The sequence below is a fragment of the Leucopleurus acutus genome (assembly GCF_964270905.1).
Source record: "Leucopleurus acutus genome assembly, chromosome: 15".
NCBI classification, from domain to species: domain Eukaryota; kingdom Metazoa; phylum Chordata; class Mammalia; order Artiodactyla; family Delphinidae; genus Leucopleurus; species Leucopleurus acutus.
The window spans coordinates 52,538,706-52,560,213 of record NC_139157.1 but is presented as its reverse complement, the minus strand read 5'-3'; the positions used below and the strand labels follow the sequence as shown (position 1 = coordinate 52,560,213).

General features: G+C 44.0%; 1 protein-coding gene across 2 annotated transcripts; it reads left to right on the top strand.

Moving 5' to 3' along the window:
- Nucleotides 1-692: 692 nt before the first annotated feature.
- PRDM1 (PR/SET domain 1) lies at nt 693-21,164 on the top strand (the record flags this gene model as incomplete). Of its 2 annotated transcripts, XM_082855547.1 has the most annotated exons (7): nt 693-950; nt 2,544-2,792; nt 9,194-9,313; nt 13,307-13,559; nt 18,538-19,643; nt 20,110-20,238; nt 20,592-21,164. In XM_082855547.1, the coding sequence occupies exons 1-7, from the start codon at nt 909-911 to the stop codon at nt 21,162-21,164; spliced, it is 2,472 nt and encodes an 823-aa protein (XP_082711673.1). In that variant the 5' UTR covers nt 693-908. The 2 variants fall into 2 exon arrangements, with proteins under 2 accessions (XP_082711673.1, XP_082711674.1); XM_082855548.1 differs by lacking the exon at nt 20,110-20,238.
- Between the last annotated feature and the right edge of the window lie 344 nt (nt 21,165-21,508).

Sequence of the window (21,508 nt, the reverse complement as noted above, 5' to 3'; positions counted from 1 at the left end):
TGCAAACACACTCCTCGGAAGTCTGCCTGTGGGCTTTGGGGAGGAGAGAAAAGGCAAAGAAATTTTAATCTGTAGGATTATACCTTTTTCCTATTTCCCTATTTACTAAATAATTGAAAGAGGGAAGTCAGTTCTACCAAAGATGAGTTCCCTTTAGTTAGCAGGAGAAATGGAAGCTTTCAAGTTTGCGGGGAGGAAACGTGTATTTCACAGGCAGTAGCTTGAGGACTAGACAGCTACATCTTATTCCATTCCATGCAAAAATAATTGCTCTTTTCACGTGATCTTTTCAAGTAAGTTTTGTATGTTCTGTAACTGGATCTGAGCCGAGGAACCCAAACGATTTTAGGTCATTTTTAAGTTTCCCTGAATTTAAGGAATGTGCGCCCCCTTATAAAGCCGCAGCAGGAAGGAGGGCGGTCTGGAGTCTTTAGAATACAATACAGCCCGAGTAAACGCTGAGGTTAAGTGCCCTCAAAGGGAAGTCAGAAGATTCCGAGTAAATGTTGAAATTCAGATACGGAGGGAGGAAGCTCTGGGCGCTCGCGGGCTGGAGGAAAGCCCTGGGGTGAGCTCTGCACGGCTCGGCCAGGTGTGGCCACGCCCCCACTTCAGGCGGCTGGTAGGAGTGAATCACGAATGGGAAATCTGCGGCAGGGAGGGGGAAAGGGCCGAGCCGCCGGCCGGGTTAACACAGACTGAGCGTGCTGCCGTGACACTCGGCCCTCCAGTGTTGCGGAGAGGCAGGGCAGCGGGCAGCGAGGCACCTGTCCGCGCCGGGATTCGGGACACGGGCGCCAGCCGCCGGAGGAGAGGGGCACCGCCGCGGTCGGTGCGCGCCAGCCCTCGGCTGGGAGGGGACGCGGAGCACATGCGGACTGTGTAGGCATGAGCGACATTTATCTCAGATGTTGGATATTTGCTTGGAAAAACGTGTGGGTACGACCTTGGTAAGGAACTTGATCTTGTTTTTCATTCTGAAATTGATCTGAAAACTTTTTTTTTTTTTTTTTTTCTCTCTTGGCTAACGTAGTCGTAGTAGAAACCAGAAGGGCTTCTGCTTTCGGGCGCTTAGTACTGTCAAACATTTATAAGACTTTTTCCTTATGAATCATTAACCCTTTCAGTTCTAGGCGTAATTGTCAGTTCATTGAAATTTCGGTAGTGGCTCCCGCCCACACCCGTCCAACAAAGTAACTATTCCGCGTTGGCTTAAGTTTAAATTTTGGTTTTATTTTAACACTCATTTGGCATCGTGACTGTACATGTTGCAACTACGTAGAAATAAGCACGTTTGTTTAAATCGTGGCTGAGGGAAAGACAACTTCGCATCCGACTTTTTTTTTTTTAAAGAGCATCATATTTAGGGAAGAAATAAAAGAATGGAAAAGCCACCCTGAAGGACTTGGACAGTGTTATGTTTACATTCTAACAAGGACATGTTCTTACATGGAAATGATACCCACGTTCCTACTTCTTCCCCAACCCGTCTGTATGCGAAAACACTGCAGACGTTGTTTACCTTTTTTTCTCTCTCTTTCTTTGGAAAGCACTTTTCCTGCGTGTGAGGGGGGATTTGCGGGAATACCCTTATCAGTTTGTAAGTGGAAGCAGAGCTTGTCTTCTGAGTCTTCTATATTTGTTATAACTTTAGTTACAGTAACTGTGGCCCATCAGTGACTTCTGGGAATTCGTACACTTTCAGATTTAAATGGAAAGTGCTATTTGTAGCTGAGGGCTCCTAAAGGAATTCTCTCCAGGGAATTCTATTGAACAGTTTTATGTTTTGTTTTTACTTTTTCAATTTGGCGTGAGATGCCCACAGTCAAAAGAAACTGCGGGGAGTTTCCCCCCCTTCCGCCCCCATCTTTCCTTCTCTTTTCCTATGGTCCAAACGATCTCGGAAAAGCTGCAGCTCAGTGATGCTGGCAGGATGCAGCCCTTTTCGGCCTTCCCTGTGAGAGGATGAAAGAGATCGCGCTGCAGAGGGGGGGGGGAGCGAGTTGTTTTGAAAGTTGTTTTGAGTTGGGAGCTGGTGGGAAAGTTCAGTCTTCCCCATTTGGAAAAGGCAGGCTGGGTTCCGCTCCTGCACCACACGCGCTTTCCATTTTTAGCTTCATTCAGAGGCAGACAGAGCTCCTTCCTCTTCCTCTCCTTGTTTGTGACACTTTTCTGAGGCAGCTTTTCCACAGCGCTGAGGGTCTGGCGGCCATGACCCCAGGCGTCCTGGGACAGAGGACTAGGCGCCTCAACGTTTTTCTGCCGTGAGAGGTAAAGCCAGGGATTGGAGGTGTTTCTTTTCCTTTTTTTCACTTTGTCTCCCAATGTGGTTGCCACACTTTTTTTTTTTTTTTTCCACTAAGGATAACATTTTAAAACCTTGCTTCTCCAAGGCAATCTTTATATGGCTTTCTGGCTCTTACTCAACTGTACCAAGCACTCTGCATCTGCTTTGAAAGTCTTCAGACGACTGTATTAGTCATAGCCTCTCTCGGAGGAGCCACAGGACAATGGGGATTAAAGGCCTTTCCTTTCTCTTCCAGGCTGCCCCTAAGTGTAACTCCAGTGCTGTGAAGGTTCCAGGGTTGGCAGAGGGGACTGAGGGGACCATGAAAATGGACATGGAGGACGCGGACATGACTCTGTGGACAGAGGCTGAGTTTGAGGAGAAGTGTACATACATTGTGAACGACCACCCCTGGGATTCTGGCACCGAAGGAAGCACTTCGGTTCAGGCAGAGGCATCCTTACCGAGGAATCTGCTTTTCAAATATGCCACAAACAGCAAAGAGGTAAGCCTCTGGTTTCTTGCTGAAGAAGATTGGCACCTGACGCCAAATCTCCCTACTTGCCCTTGAGGCCTCGTATGTCTGTGAGAATCTGTAAGTATCAGTAAATAACTGATCACTTAATTCACTTCTTTCATTGTTTTCTCTTGCCCTAAGTCCATCCCTTCTTATTCCTCCAGCTCTTCACTGTTCCATAAGAATTAGTAAACAGTGAAATCTTTTTGCCAAGTTGACATGTCTTGGAAAAGCCGACTTGCAGCATGGGGTGGGTGAAATCGTCAGCAGCTTTGAGAACTCGTCCCCCAGTGTACTAGCTTTTGAGGGAGAGAAACTTTTTCTTAGAAAAAATGTTTGACATGTTTCTTTTGTCTCTTTTTGGTCATGAGATGGCTTTATTTATTTACTTGTTCAACGAGCCAGCTTTATTAGCTGGGTTTCTAAAATTATTCTCAAAACCTTGACGTGTTTATGAACTGAAGTGATGGTATAAACGGAGAAGAGTTTCATGTAAAAGTGCCCTCTGTCCGGATGACTTCAGAGCTAACCCCTGTTTATCTGCGGCAGCTCCTTTGCTCTGACCGGGCTGGCAGGCCAATTTCTTCTTGGCCTCTGAAGTGGATACACCCTTTGTTGTTTCAAAGGGGCTGAAAACCCAAACTTGGAATGAGCAAAGGATTTGTGTTTACCCTTTTCTATAATGATTGTATCTAGGCGTGATGTTTGGCTGTGAAATAACTTGCAGAACCACCTCTTGTTTTGAGAATTCAGCTACTGCAGCTGCTTTCATTGGTCTACTGCCTGCCGGGCTGAGCTGGAGGAATCCACCCGTCCACAGCCCTGCCATCACAACCATTCCCATAGGTCACTGTCCGTCCTATCACTGCCTTCAGAAAGTCGCGAAAAGGGGGTCATTTGCTGCAGGAGCCCAGAATTCTATACTGGGACTATTCATTACAACCATGTCAAATCACTTTCCTCCTTCCCTAAGGAACAGCATTTGAAGGAGTTGAGAGCCGGTTTGGGAAATACTTTGTCTCTTTCCTGTTTGTGTATCTGAGTTCAGTGTTTTTGGTGAGGGGGTGACACAGCTGTCTAAAATTAAATAGAGCAACTCTGCTTTGGGTTTCATTAAAGCTCAACTTTTTTTTTCTTTTTTCCTGCTGGGAGAGAGGAGGCTGATTTCGTAGAAAGCAAAATTTAAATTGTATTTTAATGTGAACATTACCAAAAATTTCACGCCAGAGATCGGCCTTAATTACACCTCTTTCTGAAAGTAACACCCTTTTCTATAGAAGGTCTCTTAGTATGTGGCCCATGGAATCAATGTAGGATTTGTTTGGGTATTTAAGGTTTGGCTGTGGCTTTATAAGCTGTAGCATTTTTTCCCATATCAAATTTGACCAAATATTGATCTGTTCCCAGGTTTCAATTGTGCTGTGTTGCCCCATCCAGCCCCTTGGGATTGAAATCAAGACCTCTATTCTGTGGGTCATCCTTGCCCTTTAGTTCTGTAGTGTTCTTATCCTCAGTTTAGCTCTTAGCTTAAGTTTTTCAATTTTCATCATTCTATGTAAAATCATAGCTAAATAGAATAATGCCCTTAGTCCAAGGTTCAGAAAGATAGTCACTTACTTAAGGTATCTACTTAGAGCCAGAGCCAGGACTTGGAGAAAAGTTCTTCAGACTTCCCCAACCAGTGCTACTTGATTGTGCTACACTGGCCCCTCTTGGTGTCACTGTGGTTTTAGTTATCATCTTAACATAACTTCAGGACGATCATTTATTAAGCTTGTTTGGTGTTTTTTTCTCTGAATGTGTAACTCCATATTTCATAAATTCAGCACCCAGAAAGCATACAGTGCCTGTATTCCTAAGGAGGGTCCTTCAAAACGAACCTAATAAGAGATCAGCTTTCTCTTATTCTATTTTCCCCTAGAAATGCTTGAAGAGAGCAGTATATCTGTAGTCCCTCATCATAAAAGCGACCAGGAGACCAACTTAAATGTAATGCTGTCTTAAGCTCTCTCTGGAAACGTGTACCTGTTATTCAGTTTCTCCCTCCTTCCTTTTTGCATTTTGGGGAAGGAGAGCTCCCTCCAGGTGGTGAAAGAGAACCGTAGAATTGAGCCATTGAGAGTATGAGAGCTGCACACCAGTTCTAGAACAGAAATCTTCAGGATGGGTGAAATGTTTACATTATCATTATTCAGTTAGTTCTTTCAGTCCCACAAGCCGTGGAAAGAGGAAAAAGGCCTTTGTACGTGTAGTTTTCATCTGACTGATTTATCTTGCCCTTCTTTAAATGTTTTCATTTAAGTAGCGAAGATGTTACCTTATGTACTGATGTTCTGACATCCTGGGGATTTTTTTTAGCAAAGACCATTTTTCATTATGAATTTGCGCTATGTGTCAGCACCTTTTTTTTTTTTTGGTTTAAAAACAAAACATACAAACCATATTTCTGATCTTGACCCTCATTTTTAGATTGGGTTTAGAATCATTCTGCACCTTTAATGAGGCTGTTCTTACTTCCTATTTCCAGAACTCAGACCAAATATAGACATACTATTCAAAAAACTTGTAAAACTTTTTAAACTGCTGGGTTATTCTTTTAGGGGGATTTTCCCCTTGACCTCCTGAAATAATCTTCTGTGAATACTTGAATACAGAAAGATCGATTGAAACACTTCTGTTCTGGAAGCAGTAGCCTGTACTGAGGTTGCTTGAGTTGAATTCAGAGGCTCTGTGGCTCCGAGCCTGACCTCCAGAGTCGTGTGGCAGTGAAACATCAGGCCGAAGATGGGGACTCAGTGGCCATTTTGATTGAAGTCCATTATTAAGCCATCTCTAAAAAGCATCTTGCCATAAGTGCAATTCCCTCTTCATACTGCCTTTTATTGTGGAGACTATGTACCCAGGCAGTGCCACATTTCCTTTACTATGAAGATAATTAAGGAGACTTTCCAAAAACATCGTTATCCACTCCACCCCGTTTTTTTAAAAATGGGGTGAAGTACAGGCTGAAGTCTTGATCCAGTGAGTATATACCCACTCATCCATTGAGATGAGCTCTAGTCATCTGAATGCAACTATAATTGTATTCGAAATAGAATTTTAATCGAATGAGTCATTTTTATGGAGGGAGAGGGGAAGAGGTAGCTAGTAATTTAAATGATTTTAATATAATTTGGGGTGAGGCTGCTTATACCACATTTAGACCTGAATGATGTTTCTGCTTGAAACTCACTGTGATGCATGTGTATTCATATATTCTAAAGAGGGAATTTGCTTTCAAAAAAAAAGCAAATTTGTTCTCCTTACTATCAGACTTTCATTCAGCACCCCCAGTCCGCCTATACTAAGTTGTGACATCTTCATTTTGTAAAATGGAAAACAAGCCCTGTTTTTTGTCTGCAAGCCTTGGACTTCAGGGTATGTTCTGTAACAGAGGCCGCTGACGGATCTGAAGGGGTCAGCCCCACACATAGCACACAGTGGGGAAGAGCGGGCAGGCGGGGAAGTGTTGAGGCCAGTGTCCTCTCGCTGGTGGGTTTATGGGAGGCGCGCAGCAATCCGTGCCCAGCAGGGATGCTTTAGGACCCTGGTCAGTTCCAGTGAAGTTTCCTTCCTGAACTAGGTGACCACATTCTTAGTCTTTTTAGCTCTGGGAAATTCAGGGCACATACCAGGTTCCCCTGTATCATAGGCTAGCTCCAAGGATAGAACTTTGTTGGCTAAGATTCACATCTGGATCTTTCCAGGGCCAGAGGGAGAAGTATGACTTGGTCTCCCACGAAAAACTACCCTGGTTCCGATCCCCACTCCGGTTACCTGGCTGAGCACTGGAATCTTAGAATTGGAATCTTAGAGTTGCAGCTCTTCTGTGCTCTTTGAATAATGTCTCAGACACGGATTTGAGGTGAAGGTGCTGATTGTGAGATAGGGTGCTGGACTGGGAACGGATAGAGATGGTATATAAGCTACACCGTTCCTTCCAACCTTGAAATTCTGTGATTTTGTGTCTCTATTTATTCATATGTGTGAGTTTACATGTACCCAAAGCTCTGTGCATCACACAGCTTAAAATATTAGGGTTCTGTCTCACTTGCAAAGATAATCTAATGTTGAGGCTCTTTTTATTTGTTTGGGACTTGAGGATTTTCACAGACCTCCCTTTCCTAACAAATTATTCTCCTGTCTGGCCTGCTGAGTTTCATTTGTAAGGTTATCGATGACAAGAGCTACTTCCAGTGCTGTCACACAGCTTCCCCAGTGACTTGCCTATAGCTGTGCTCAAAGGTGTCAGGTGGCTTATGTCTACTTCGGATTCCTTTGTGGGAGCAAAATGCTAGTTGACTTCTTCTGGACCATAAGAAAATGGTGTATGTTTCTTAGTGTAAGATTGATAGCTGAATACCACAAAGCCCGTTGGTTAAAAGAATGGCAATTCAGAAGAAAAACCCTGGCCTCAATGTCATGCTACTTGTTGGTAATCAAGCTCTGACCCCCAAGACACTGTCTGCGAGAGACTATAATTTAAAACAAGGTTGATAAACCAGTTGAGTACCTTTTTTAAAATTACTGCTTTGAAGTGGATATGTTGAAAATATCAACCGCTAATTATTGGCTCACCAACAAATGACATTATTTGTTTTTCCTGTTTGTCATTTTAATATTATGGAATAATCATTCAGATATGAATGCCAAATGATTTGTGTCATAGAAGCCAATTCCATGCATTTTTCAAATTAATTATTTTCAATAATATATCGTAAACAGTGAGCCTCTGAATAAGGAAGTCTACTTAGGCTTTAGGATGTATTTTTATCTCAAGACTGTTCTGAAGTACTCCCGTCCCCCAGAGTTATACTGCCAACGTATACCAATAATGATGAACTGTCATTGAAAGGGCAGATAGATGTAAATGAGGCAGAGGAGGATGAAATGAACATCTGCTTTTTTCAGCTCTTGCCAGAAATTCATGACGGGCCAAAAATAACACTAGCTCACCAACCTTGTTTCAACTTGTGTTAGATATAGGAAATTTTCTTTTTTTCTGTCTTTCCAGTCTGGGTATGCTCCATTGGCTTGTATATTGAATACTAAATTTTTTAAAAAATTAATTCTTTAAGTCACGTACATGAGAAAGCCTGGTCTGTCACAAGCATGTAGGTATGCTTATTCCATATTCATTTAAACAGAGACAAATTATTGATGAAATTAGTGAGGTGTCAGTGTATATCATAACCAGAACCTTAGATTCCACTGCAGACATTTATTGCTTCATGTATTGGGGCCTACCATTTCAGGTACACAATTATAAAGGAGCCACCAGGGATAATAAAAACTGGAAATAAATATGTTTTACCTCCCTTCTTGGTCCATATCAGTAAGTTATTCAGTAAGTGATTTGTAGGCTGTTTGGAGCAAAAGGAAAATGAAAAGAGGAGAGTGAGTGAATAAAAACCAAAACAAAATGTACTACAAAATGTACTGCAAAATGTCATAAGGGACTATTACAGAGGAGAAGGAGTTCTTTTGAATAGTAATGAATTGCTTCCTGATTCCTGGTTGCTGACTTTTTTTTCAAACCCCCCTCCCTAAAGAAATTTACGACCCAGGAGGAACTGGTATATTTAACATGCTTCTTTAGCAAGACCCTACAAAGTCAAAATGTGTGATACATCCAAGTCTGAGAAGGTCATTTCCTCAGATCTTAGAACCCACAGCTCTCCTCGGTATAAATTCCACTTCAAAGGAAGACTTTTGACCACTGTTGAGCAGAAGATGCTAGAGAAGAACAAAGTTACTTGAAAGAATTCCCTTCTATTAAAGAGAACTTACAAGTTAGAAGAAGAAAAAAAAAACCCTCATCTGGAATGAAAAAAAATATAATATGTTTTGTTTCTGGTTCCTTAGGCCTTTGTGGAACAACCAAAGAACATTATTTTGGTTTCTGAGGTTAAAACTATTTTATTCCCCTAAGCACACTGTGTTTATGGCTTGAGGGAGAAGAAGAAATAGGAAACTAGGAGCCGGCTGAAGTGGGCTAAACTTGACTCTCTAGTTCTTCAGTATCTGAAACTTGTTCTAATATGGAATGGTTACCCTCTCCGTTCTCACATAAAAAGTATTAATAGAAAATAGAGGACCCTCAGTCACCGGAGAATGACTGTTTTATACTTGGTTGTGTATTTGCTTATGATCTGCGAGTTTAAAAGATGGTCTTCCCCAAAAGTCAAGCTCGTTGTTAATTATGTAGGCACCATTAATGTCTGCTCTCCATAGTACAATTTCATCATTGTTGGTTATATTACCATTTGACAATTCAACTCATTGAAATGAAAAGATTGATTAATATTTTACAGTTGAACTCATTGTTTCATATGTTTTACCCCCTTTAGGTTATTGGAGTGGTGAGTAAAGAATACATACCAAAGGGGACACGTTTTGGACCTCTAATAGGTGAAATCTACACCAGTGATACAGTTCCCAAGAACGCCAACAGGAAATATTTTTGGCGGGTAAGTAGGGAAATTTTTCCAGACTCATTAAGTATTAGGGGAAAAAAATGAAACTAAAATTGCTGGGTCACTTCCATTTTCAACCTGTCCTGGGGCTCCCCACAAGTATTCAGGGTCCCCATGGACATATAGGGAATTCTAAGCAATCGTGATGAACCTGGTTAAATGTTTGGCCTGGGAAACACAGCCTGTAGGTGGTTAGGGATGGAGAGATGGTCTATATGTGAATCTTAATTTTTGCAATTCATTAGAGCTTTGTGATGAAAGGAAAGAGTTTGCTGCTTGCTTCAAGGGTAAGTTCATTTGCATTTCTGTGCAAGGAAGTAGTAATGAGTCACCAAGCCTTAGATTTCACCCCTTGTTGATTTCTTGCTGACTTAACTTTAATTGAATGGACAAGTAATCATAAATGAATTACCTCAAAAATAAATGCCTTTGGGCTTCCCTAGTGGCACAGTGGTTGAGAGTCTGCCTGCCGATGCAGGGGACACGGGTTCGTGCCCCGGTCCAGGAAGATCCCACATGCCGCGGAGCGGCTGGGCCCGTGAGACATGGCCGCTGAGCCTGCGCGTCTGGAGCCTGTGCTCCGCAATGGGAGAGGCCACAACAGTGACAGGCCCGCGTATCGCAATCAATCAATCAATCAAACCAATAATGATGAACTGTTATTGATTGATTGATTGCGGCAAACAAAACATTGATTTTGTTTACGCAGAATAAATAAATAAATAAATGCCTTTAAGGAAGGATGGGTAGAAGATGGTACTAGGGGAATGGAGATGGACCACAAGACTCGTCCTGTTTCAACGCACCTGTACCATGAAACTTTTGGGTTTGATAGTACATAAGTTACTCCCATAGCGTAAGGGAAATGCTTATAATCATTCGGGATGATGAACTTTCCTTTAACATCCAAAGAGTCTGGTCAATCCAATTTCCTTTGGAATATCACAGTTAGAAAGGATCTCACAGGACTTCCCTGGTGGCGCAGTGGTTGAGAGTCCTCGTGCCGTTGCAGGGGACCCGGGTTCATGCCCCGAGCATGTGCTCCACAACGGGAGAGGCCACAACAGTGAGAGGCCCGCGTACCACAAAAAAAAAGGAGAGAGAGAAGCCACTGCAATGAGAATCCCGCACACGCAACGAAGAGTAGCCCCCACTCGCTGCAACTAGAGAAAGCGCACACAGCAAGGAAGACCCAGCACAACCAAAAATAAAAAATTAATTAATTAAAAAAATAAAAAAGGACCTCACAGGTGAACTAATTAGGTGGAATCTTTGAGTAAAAGACCTTGGATTAGGATGAACAGAGAAAAAATTGGACTGCTTTCCGTTTTCCCATAGATCTCTTTGGGATATTTGGTTTCCTTTAAAGAAAATAAAGCTACATTTACTAAATTTAAAAGCAATTTTTTATATACATACTTGCACAAAATGTACATGATTACTGGGAAACTGTTACTAAAATTCTTTTAAGAAACAGCTGCATGGTAGCAACAAAAATTGTATTATACTTACTCTGGCCAGATTTACCTAGAATGCTTATATCATCTGGACAAGTATATTTATAAAAGACTTCTATTTGGGGATCACTCAGAAGCTGTTCCTAAGAAACAAGGTTTTGTTTTAAATCTGGGAAGTTTTGTGTTTTAAGAAATGTATTTTACTATTTTCCAAACAAAAGAGATCACTGAGAATTTTTCACTCTGAGTTGTGTGCTCACAATTTTTATTTAATTAATTAGTCAAGCTTAAAATATATTTAATACCTGACTAATAATGGGCAAAATGTAAGTGAGTTCATTTTCCCCTTTACTGCCAATAAAGTCTCCTCAGAAATGAGCCATAGACACGTGTAGTTTTTGGAGTTGAAGGTCGGAATTAAGAAAATCCAGCATAAGTCTCGTTAATTCATGATCCTTTTGAAAAAAAATGACAAGAAATATTTAAGAACCTCCTATCTCTGTCCCAGTTCCCTGCTTCATTGAAGATTCACTCTAAGTAGCTGAAATGCTTTTCTTGGGAGGATTTATTGAAATCGGCCCTTCACATGCAAAGGATATTGTAGGAGATAACTTCCCACATGTTGTTAAAAGCATCCTGATTTTGCTGGCAGGAATATGAACATCTGTTGTGAGGAAAGAAAAAGTTTCATGCAAATTACACAGTCAAAGAAGAGAAGGGATGTTCAAGTTGAGAAACCAGTGACATTTCTTGTAACTGTGCTATGAGTCAGCACGTTTTTAATCTTCTTGATAATATATGGAAATGTAGTGAGGGTGACAGGGAGCAGTGTTCATCTGACGTATCATTATTTTATTTTCTTGTGTGTGTGTGTGTGTGTGTGTGTGTGTGTGACTTCATGGCATCGACATTTCTGTTTTTAAATGAGGATACAGTAAATTGTAGTCCGTGGAAGGCTGACTGGAATCAACATAGCCGTAGCTTTAGAAAGCAGTTTCCGCCCAGCGAAGAGTGCAAGAGCGATGGAACCCCGTGTTCCTGGAAGTTTGCACATCAGAGTAAACAAACTTGAAAACCCCTCTTGATAGCAGAATTCACCCGGCCTTGTTCCATTTTCTCTTAACAAAACACACCGCAAAAGCTCTCACAAGCTGCTTTGATGAAGCCACATGTATTTCCCCCTTCACAATTTACAGGAAGTTACTCTTAAAAGAAAGTGATTCTGGTGTTTACTGCCCGTGTTAAAGGGACAGAGTTCCTTTTTGTCTGATAACATTAGAGCGAAATACAGAAACATTTTAGAGACTAACATAGCATGTGACTAAGAAGAAAGCAATAACCTGCTGTCCGGTTAGAGCAAAACTTCTGCTATGAACCAGGCCCTATGACTTGGAACCTCTAAGTTGCAGATAACCAGGTATTTCTTATATATGTGTTAAGGATCTCTTAAGTCTGAAGACGAGTTGGGTACATCTTAAAAAGAGGGAAAGAGAGAAAGTTACTGAGGAAGGGCAAGGAGTTTGTTTATAAAGTTGTTTATAAAGTTTCAGTAAGAATGTATACTTTAATTTTTCCTATTCTTACCTCTACCTTTTTACCAAGTGGCCTGAGGGTATCTGTTAACCAAAAGCAGTATTACTCTAGGGCAGACTTTGAATTCTTCATTTTGCATTGCCTTTAAAGAACAACATGGTTTCTTTCTGTTCTTTTACCAAAAACACGAACCTTATGGCTCTGTGAGTGGTGTTTTAGCCCAACCACCTCACGGATGAGAGGGTTCCCTCTCCCCTCCTCTGCCTTGAAAGAAAAGTGCAAGGCCGAACACGTTTATCAAGAGGAAAAGTGACTTCTCAGTAGACTGTCTGATGCTGGCTTCTGTCCCAGTGCTCACTTTGTTATGGCAGGTGAAGTTCACCTTGGCCTCACCCAGCATTTCCCCAAAAAGGCAAGCTTCCAAGTATTCATATGAACAAGTGTTCCTGCTGGACTTGGAGGCTTGGGGGTGGAGGATGTTTGCATAGTTTAAGCCTTGGGCGGGGGTGTAGGAAACGGCAAGTACAGAGGCCATAGAAAAAGTTGAGAGACTCGGTTTGACGTACTCAGTCGGGTTGGTCTAATACCCAGTGACTCAAAGCATTAAAAGTCTGCATGATCGGAACTCAAGTTAAGTAGCATTGCCTGTGTGCCATTCACTGTGGTAGCAGAAACAGTACTCGGTGGTTGTTTAGTCCTTCTGAGGCAGCTCCTTAAATGAAATCTTGTGTTTCACTCTTCTGTTACTTTTCCCCAAAAGTGAAAAGACACTAAAACTGAAATGGAAAAGGTAACTGACAAAGTGTCCCTTCCCTGTTTCTGCCCTTATTTCTGCTGATTCAAGACAACTCCGGCTAAACTGATTTCCTTTTCTAACCAGGCAATAACGGACCAGAAGTCAAACCCGGTATTTGCTGGGTTTATTCTCAGAGGTGCCAGGGAAGCTTTTCGTTGCTTTGGGGCTTTCTTTTCCATGTCTGTCTTCTCTTTTGGGCAGATCTATTCCCGAGGGGAGCTTCACCACTTCATCGATGGCTTTGATGAGGAGAAGAGCAACTGGCTGCGCTACGTGAACCCAGCACATTCTGCCCGGGAGCAGAACCTGGCCGCCTGTCAGAACGGCATGAACATCTACTTCTACACCATTAAGCCCATCCCCGCCAACCAGGAGCTTCTTGTGTGGTATTGCCGGGACTTTGCGGAAAGGCTTCACTACCCTTATCCTGGAGAGCTGACAATGATGAATCTCAGTAAGTGGATGACAGAACAAAAAAATTAGAAATGCCAGTAACGTCAGTTCTGCCCCTTTGTGCAAATAACATGTTGTTTAATTACATGGCTTCATCTGATGGGCCAAGTAGGTGGCTTAAACTAGGGACTGGGAACAGGAAAACAGCTTTTTTAGTCTCTGTTTCCTATAATGAAATTTAATCATTTAAAAAATACTAAGAGCTACTTTGAATGTTCAGAAAGTTACAGGAAGAAATATATGTTCAATGCTAATCTATCCAAAGGGGGGCAGGTAGGATTATAATATAATAGAGATTCGTTCTGACATGCCAAGGATGCACGGTATATAGTTCCTTGTTTGTGGTAATTTGTCAGTGCTTAACATGTACATTGAAATAGTGTAGAGATGCACATTTGGTTATCAAGTTATGGTCTGACGTGAAACATAAAAGGTTTCTAGAAAAACTCGGAGATATAATTTTTCAAATCTCATTTGAATATGGATAACCCTAAAGATTTTATATCTTAGCTTCCTCCCTAATGGTAAAAACCTAATTATCTGATCTCCTGATGAGTATTACAGTAACCACCTATCACTTGATCTTAACAAATTCTCCGTTCCTTAGGTCTGCAAGCTTTTACTTTTTTATTTGGTTAAAGTTGGCTATCGTGACCTCTCTGCAAAACCCTACTTCATTTTAGTCATTCTCAAGTGATCTCTATGAATGATTTAAGATTTACCATAAAGTTCCAACCTGTTGTAACTATGGTTGTATATTCTCAGACTGCTAAGTTTTAAAGCAGTTTTTTAAATCAGCTCCTTCTGGTTTAAAAGTTTTGGCCTCTAAATGCTGACATTTTTGTAACCTTTTGTTTTGATCTCATTTCCAACCTAAGGAGAAGTTGCAAAAACAGTACAAAGAATTCCCAGAGACCCTTTAACCAGATTCATCAATAGTCCATATGCTGTCCCACTTGCTTTATCTGGAGGCTAAATTGTTTTAGTTCACACTTTGTCCTTTGAGATGAATGTTAATATTAACATAAATTAGAATTTGACTTAAACTTTAGGACCACTTATTTATCCTAGTCAGGTATAATCCAATTGTACAGCTATTTGGTGCTCATCCCACACTGTCTAGTTTACTTTTGCTCTCCCTGTGATCCCAAGACTATATTTATAGTTTTCTGAAAAGCTGGGGCTATAAAAGCTTAAGGACCTCCACCATAAGATCATCTTTAAATTTGTGTTTGTGGTCCTTACATACACACATATAGTGCACCTTGAGCTTCAGGAAGAAGTCTTAGAATAGTTGGAACAAATTGGCTTACAGCTTGAGTATGGTGGGTATAATCAGGTCCTGGCCAATGGTGGTGGTTCTTTTCCCTTATCTCTCTTTAGCGCTTCCAAGAGTCTCCATCATGTCACTAGTGCCAAGCATCCCAGGAGCCCTTCGGCTATTATACCACCTGTAGGTGCCAGGCCCAGTGGTAAAAGGCAACTTATATTCCGGCAGGACATCTCCCAGGAAGATGTGCTGCTTCCTCCTGACTTTCTCAGCATAGCCGGTCACTTCCTCTTGAGGGTCTCCTCCCACTCCTTGAGCTTCATCATTCACGGATTCAGAAAAAGACTTTGATTTTTTCTTTTTTGAACAGTAACTCCATTTGAGATGACCCACCCTGGTGACTTTGCTCCAACCACAAAGAAGTTTTTTCACATACATCCCTTACCTCCTGCCAGTCAAAGAAAGGTCTTAAAAGGCCTTGCATTTATTCAAATGCTTATTCTTTGTGTTCAGAAGCAACTGTCATGTATACTATGAAATGACACCTTTGTTCCCTCAAATATCCCTTTTTGTTTACGCAGAATTTTTTCTAAATGGTGGTTTAACATTTTCAGGTACCCATTCATTGTCCAGTATTCGTAGTAAAGAATGAGAGTTAACGATAGCCAGTGACAGTAAGTAAGCCAAGACTCCAGTTGCCTTGTGAAACCAGTTGTCTTAGGTGTGGTAACTGATGACTGAGATGCTGATCAGGAAAATCTCCACTGTTTCATCAGGCCTAATAGGTAGATTGCGTCTTCACATGAGTTGTATTGGGTTCCATGCTTCAAGCACGATAGAGGCTTGTGTCAGAATCTCCGTGAGGGCTTTAAAATGGCAGTGATAGTTCAACTGGTAGAGTTTTGAGGAGAAGAGATTTGAAGAAAACTGAGGTAAAGAAAAATAAGTAGCCAGAAATCATAAATAGGCATTTTTTAAAAACCAAAGAAAAGGAGTAGGAACTCTCAGGTTTAACTCTGACCCCTCCCAAGTTTTTTTGGTAGTTTTTTTCAATCTATCTAACTAACCCATCTAGAAAACAGTTGACCAGATTATAGACTTCTAAATGTTAATCTGCGTTCTCAGTTTCAGTTGAAAACAGGCTTTGTTTTGCCTACTGCAGAACTTCTAGGTTCTTTCTTGTAGTCTTGGGGGTTCTTATTATAGATCGAAAATGTGAGTCGGCATAATTAAGCCATTCAGAGCCTTCAGAAGCAGTTCACTCTTGAAATGACTCCGTCCGCCTACAGCCATTTAAGATTTAAGAACAAAAACAGATCTTGATTTTCTTTTTCATGTTAACTCAAGCTGCTGCTGAGTGGGAGAGTCAGAAATGACACCAGCTCCACTGATTACTCAGCTGCTGAAGGATGGTTTTCTTAAATGTACCTTTTCACATAGACTCCATGATCGCCACCTTAGAACACCTGAGGGGGGCTGACGTTGCCCTCCGGATATTGTTTTGTAATACGAAATAAATGTATTTTTATGAAGGCATAAGAGATCGAACATATATCATGGATTTACTATATGCTAGGCACACTGTGCTCAGTATTTTGCACAGAAAATTATAAATTCCGACTTTCTGGTTTGTTGGCCCAATCGTTAGCTTTTTTTTTAAGTTTCTTTTTTTAATTAATTTTTATTTTGGCTGCACCGGGTGTTAGTTGCAGCATGCGGACTCTTAGTTGCGGCATGCGTGAGAGATCTAGTTCCCCGACCAGGGATCGAACCGGGGCCCTCTGCATTGGGAGGGCGGAGTCTTTCCCGCTGGACCACCAGGCAAGTCTCCAATCGTTAGCTTTGTGGTAGTTCAACAATCGGATTATGGAGGTGCTCAGTAAGAACACCAGGCTAAATAAATAGTAGGGACAGTGCTACGGACAGAGGTAAACTTTTTGCTTATGGCTTTAATTTATTGAATTTTAGAACCAAGACAGTGTTGAAGCCAGTAAAGAAAATTAGGAGACTTAGACGTAACTTGCCACATAAAAATGGCAGAAAGTTATGATGGTGAAGTTTCTGTATTTTCATTATTTTTAGGGTGACATCTTTCTGTGGATGCCTCCAAATCATTCTTTTTCACCTCAAAATTCCCTCCTGTGGGTGTGAGATGCCTTGCCTATCAGCTCTCCAACTTACTTGTCTCTCTTCCTTTACCATTTCAGCTTTAAAAAACAAAAGTGACAATTTGAACTTCCTGCCTGCTGAGCCTCACTGAAAGACTGATATTGGCCTGATAAGGGGCTATTTATTTTGGTTTAGTGGCTTCAGAAATCCCTCTCCCTCAACAAGCTTTCCATCACTGCCCCCATCAGCATCTTCCCTGATAGTGTCTGGGCTGTGTTTATTCTGGGGCTGCTGGCTCACCCAGGAGTAACTGATAACAGCCAGCAGAGATAACATTCTCTGAGGGGCTCTCAAACTGGAATCGAATCCCTCAAGCTTGTCAGTCTAGAGAATGGATTTGAAGAATTCAGACTCTGGAGTTCCACAGAGTTCATTTCTAGACCTATCAGGTATCAAGCCTGGAGTTCCTCCTCCGTTAAATCGAACAGGGAATTTTTTTAAGACAGTGAATGATACTTTTACAGAGGCTTCAGCCCAGTCCCCCAAGCCTGTCCTCTTCTGAGGCTAAGGCCACAAGGTCCCTGCCTCTCCTGGCATCTACTCACACCGACAGCTGATGCCTATGCCTACGGCAGGTGTGCAGGCTGGAGGGGTTGCCCTCCAACAACCAGAGCTCCGACTAAGCAGCGTGTATTTTACTTTTGGTTTCCAGGGAAGACTGAGCAGCGAGTGTTTGGTTTTCCCTACTCTGGCTGGTGTCTTCTCGAAGGCATCGTTTGTTCTGTGTGTTTGGAGGGGCAGTGCTGGCGATGGCCTGGAGAGCCTGTCCTCTCATTGCTGCTGTTCCTAAACAGTCTGTTTACCAAGTAATAATATGCCGTTTTTTGGAATACACGCTGTCGTCTTTGGTGCTCTAAGTAATTGAACTGGCTCAGGAAGTGCCAGTTGTGGTCTGGCAGAGATGCCTATGTCACGCCTTGTGACTCCAGGGGACAGCATTACTGGGAGCCTGGTTATAGACCAGAGCCTCAGTGAAATTCTGGTGGTGTCAGCAGATCGAGGGGAAGGGGTGGCATCACATCGCTAATCTGTCTGTTTGGGAAGAGGCAGTTTGAACAGGGTTTTATCAAATTCGTATTAAACAAGAATGGAGGCGAAAATTGATGACTGCTTATTACTTGAAATGAGTCTTAATCTTGCACATCTAGTTCTCAGGGTGTGCTGATTTCCTTTAGGTAAACCGTGAACATGAGAATGACTTTTATTAACCTGTGACACCCCGTCCCGGTATTGTTCCACGCCATTTTCATGGAGGCTCTCCTACTCTTGGTCGAACAGGACTTGTCCTATCATGAGGTTTTTACCATTGGAAACAAAATAACACAAACGGTGCTATTCGTTTTATCGATGCCACCAGTGACCTGGTTTTGCTGAGAAGGAACTGGAGTGGCGAGAGCCTTCTAGAATGAGTGGGCGTTGAGATGCCAGGTGTCCCTCTTGGGGCAGCTGGGGCTCAGGTTTGCTCAAGGAGAGCGCAACTTGGGCAACGTCGCTCCGATTTTCTGTCTCCATCTGAGTAATCACCCTTTCTTTATTTCAGCGCAAACCCAGAGCCATCCAAAGCAGCAGAGCACTGAGAAACATGAACTTTGCCCAAAGAATGTCCCGAAGAGAGAGTACAGCGTGAAAGAAATACTAAAATTGGACTCCCACCCCTCCAAAGGGAAGGACTTATACCGCTCCAACATTTCACCCCTCACTTCGGAAAAGGACGCGGATGACTTTCGGAAAAATGGGAGCCCCGAGATGCCCTTCTACCCGCGGGTGGTGTACCCGATCCGGGCCCCTCTACCGGAAGACTTTCTGAAAGCTTCCCTGGCCTACGGGATGGAGCGGCCGCCCTACATCGCGCACTCCCCCATCCCGTCCTCCACGACGCCCAGCCCCTCGGCGCGCAGCAGCCCAGACCGGAGCCTGCACAGCAGTCCCGGGAACACCGTGTCGCCGCGGGCCCCCGGCTCCCAGGAGCACCGGGACCCTTATGCCTACTTGAACGCTCCGTACGCCGCCGCCGCCGCTGAGGGGCTGGGCTCCTACCCCGGCTACGCGCCGCCCCCGCACCTGCCGCCCGCCTTCATCCCTTCCTACAACGCGCACTACCCCAAGTTCCTGCTGCCCCCCTACGGCATGAACTGCAACGGCCTGGGCGCCGTGGGCAACATCAACGGCCTCGGCAGCTTCGGCCTCTTCCCGAGGCTGTACCCCGTGTACGGCGGCCTCCTGGGCGGGGGCGGCCTGCCTCCCCCGATGCTGGCGCCCGCCTCCCTTCCCAGCTCGCTGCCCTCGGAGGGGGCGCGCCGCCTGCTGCAGCCCGAGCACCCCCGGGAGGTGCTGGTGCCCGCGCCGCACAGTGCCTTCTCCCTGCCCGGGGCGGCCGCCAGCCTGAAGGACAAGGCCTGCAGCCCCACCAGCGGGTCCCCGACGGCCGGCACCGCCGCCACGGCCGAGCACGTGGTGCAGCCCAAAGCTACCTCAGCGGCCGCGGCGGCCCCCGGCGGCGGCGACGAGGCCGTGAATCTCATCAAGAACAAAAGGAACATGACTGGCTACAAGACGCTCCCCTACCCCCTGAAGAAGCAGAACGGCAAGATCAAGTACGAGTGCAACGTCTGCGCCAAGACTTTTGGACAACTCTCAAACCTGAAGGTAGGCCTGGCGTGGGCCGCCCGATGGCGCGGGGTCAGTCCCCGGGAGTGCACGACGCGCGTGGGTATTTAGTTCACCTCCCACAGGTTATAACTTGACCTTTCCACAGCGTGAGACCTGGGCTGGGCATGGTCGATGCGGCTTTGCTTTTGCCTTTGCTTTTGCTGCTTTGGCTGCGCCGCTCGGGACACGTTGCTTCCCCTCTCCTGCGTGTCTTCTGAATGATAAACACGTGGGGTTTGCCCTAGAACATCAGTTTCGAGTCCCTGCTTAGCCTATGACTTTTGTTCCTTTAGCTCCAACACAACAGAGTTCTGAAAATCACATCAGGGTTTGATTTGTTCTAAGACTTCACCTTGATGCTTTTCTTAAGAGGTTTGCATCCTAAATGCCCCAGTCCTTTCACGGGAATGTTCGCTTTTGCAGCCAAGTGACAGCCGACCTAACGTGTGTGGCTTCTTCCCAGGTCCACCTCAGAGTGCACAGCGGAGAACGGCCTTTCAAATGCCAGACTTGCAACAAAGGCTTCACTCAGCTCGCCCACCTGCAGAAACACTACCTGGTACACACAGGAGAGAAGCCACATGAATGCCAGGTGGGCAGTGTTTTCTGGGTTGAACTTTCGACCTTTGTAGACAGTGTCTCAGGAGTCGCCCTCCCTTCATCCCATAGCCCATAGTTTAAACCAGCACAAGAATTCTGCCTTCTTTGGGCTGCTGATGCATTGAGATGATGACACACCAGCTTCCAGTGGTTGGACAAGTGGTCTGGAAGGGAAACAACACCCCATGGGCAGTGCGTTCCCATCGCTCCATTTGCCTAATGCTGCTGCGAGTTTTTTCACCTCCCAGGTTGCTGGGTGTGGGTGGGCAGCGCGCCCCTCCGCTTGGCAGTTCTTAACCTTCTGGTCTCCCACCTCCCTCCCCTGCCCCCTTCCCCACGCTGCAGGTTTGCCACAAGCGATTTAGCAGCACCAGCAATCTCAAGACCCACCTGCGACTCCACTCCGGAGAGAAACCTTACCAGTGCAAGGTGTGCCCTGCCAAGTTCACCCAGTTTGTGCACCTGAAACTCCACAAGCGCTTACACACCCGGGAGCGGCCCCACAAGTGTGCCCACTGCCACAAGAGCTACATCCATCTCTGCAGCCTCAAGGTCCACCTGAAGGGGTATTGTCCTGTGGCGCCGGCCACGGGGCTGCCTCTGGAGGACCTGACCAGAATCAACGAAGAAATCGAGAAGTTTGACATCAGCGACAATGCCGACCGGCTGGAGGACATGGAGGACAACGTTGACGTGACCTCTGTGGTGGAGAAGGAGATTCTGGCCGTGGTCAGAAAAGAGAAAGAAGAAACTGGCCTGAAAGTGTCTTTGCAAAGAAACATGGGGAATGGACTGCTCTCAGGATGTAGCCTCTACGAGTCAACAGACCCGTCCCTCCTGAAGTTGCCTCACAGCAACCCACTACCTCTGGGACCTGTAAAGGTCAAACAAGAAACAGTTGAACCAATGGATCCTTAAGATTTGCAGAAAACAAAAGGTGTTTTGTCTTTTTTCTTAACTTATGACTTGGCGAGTCAGGGTGCCTGTAGCAAATGCTTGTACATAATTCCAGTTCTGCAAAGCTCTCCTGACGGCAGATGGTTTCCCCTCACCTCTCTGGAATTAACGAAGGATCCCCAAAGTTACTGAAATCTCAGGGCATAAATGAGGGAAAGACAATATATATACATATTATATATACTTATTTACACCCCCATCTATATATTTGAACCTGTGTATTTTGAATATTTGTGTGGATATGTTTGCATAGCCCTCCCATTGCTAAGACTATTGCCTAGTCATAATTATTTTTTCAATGATAA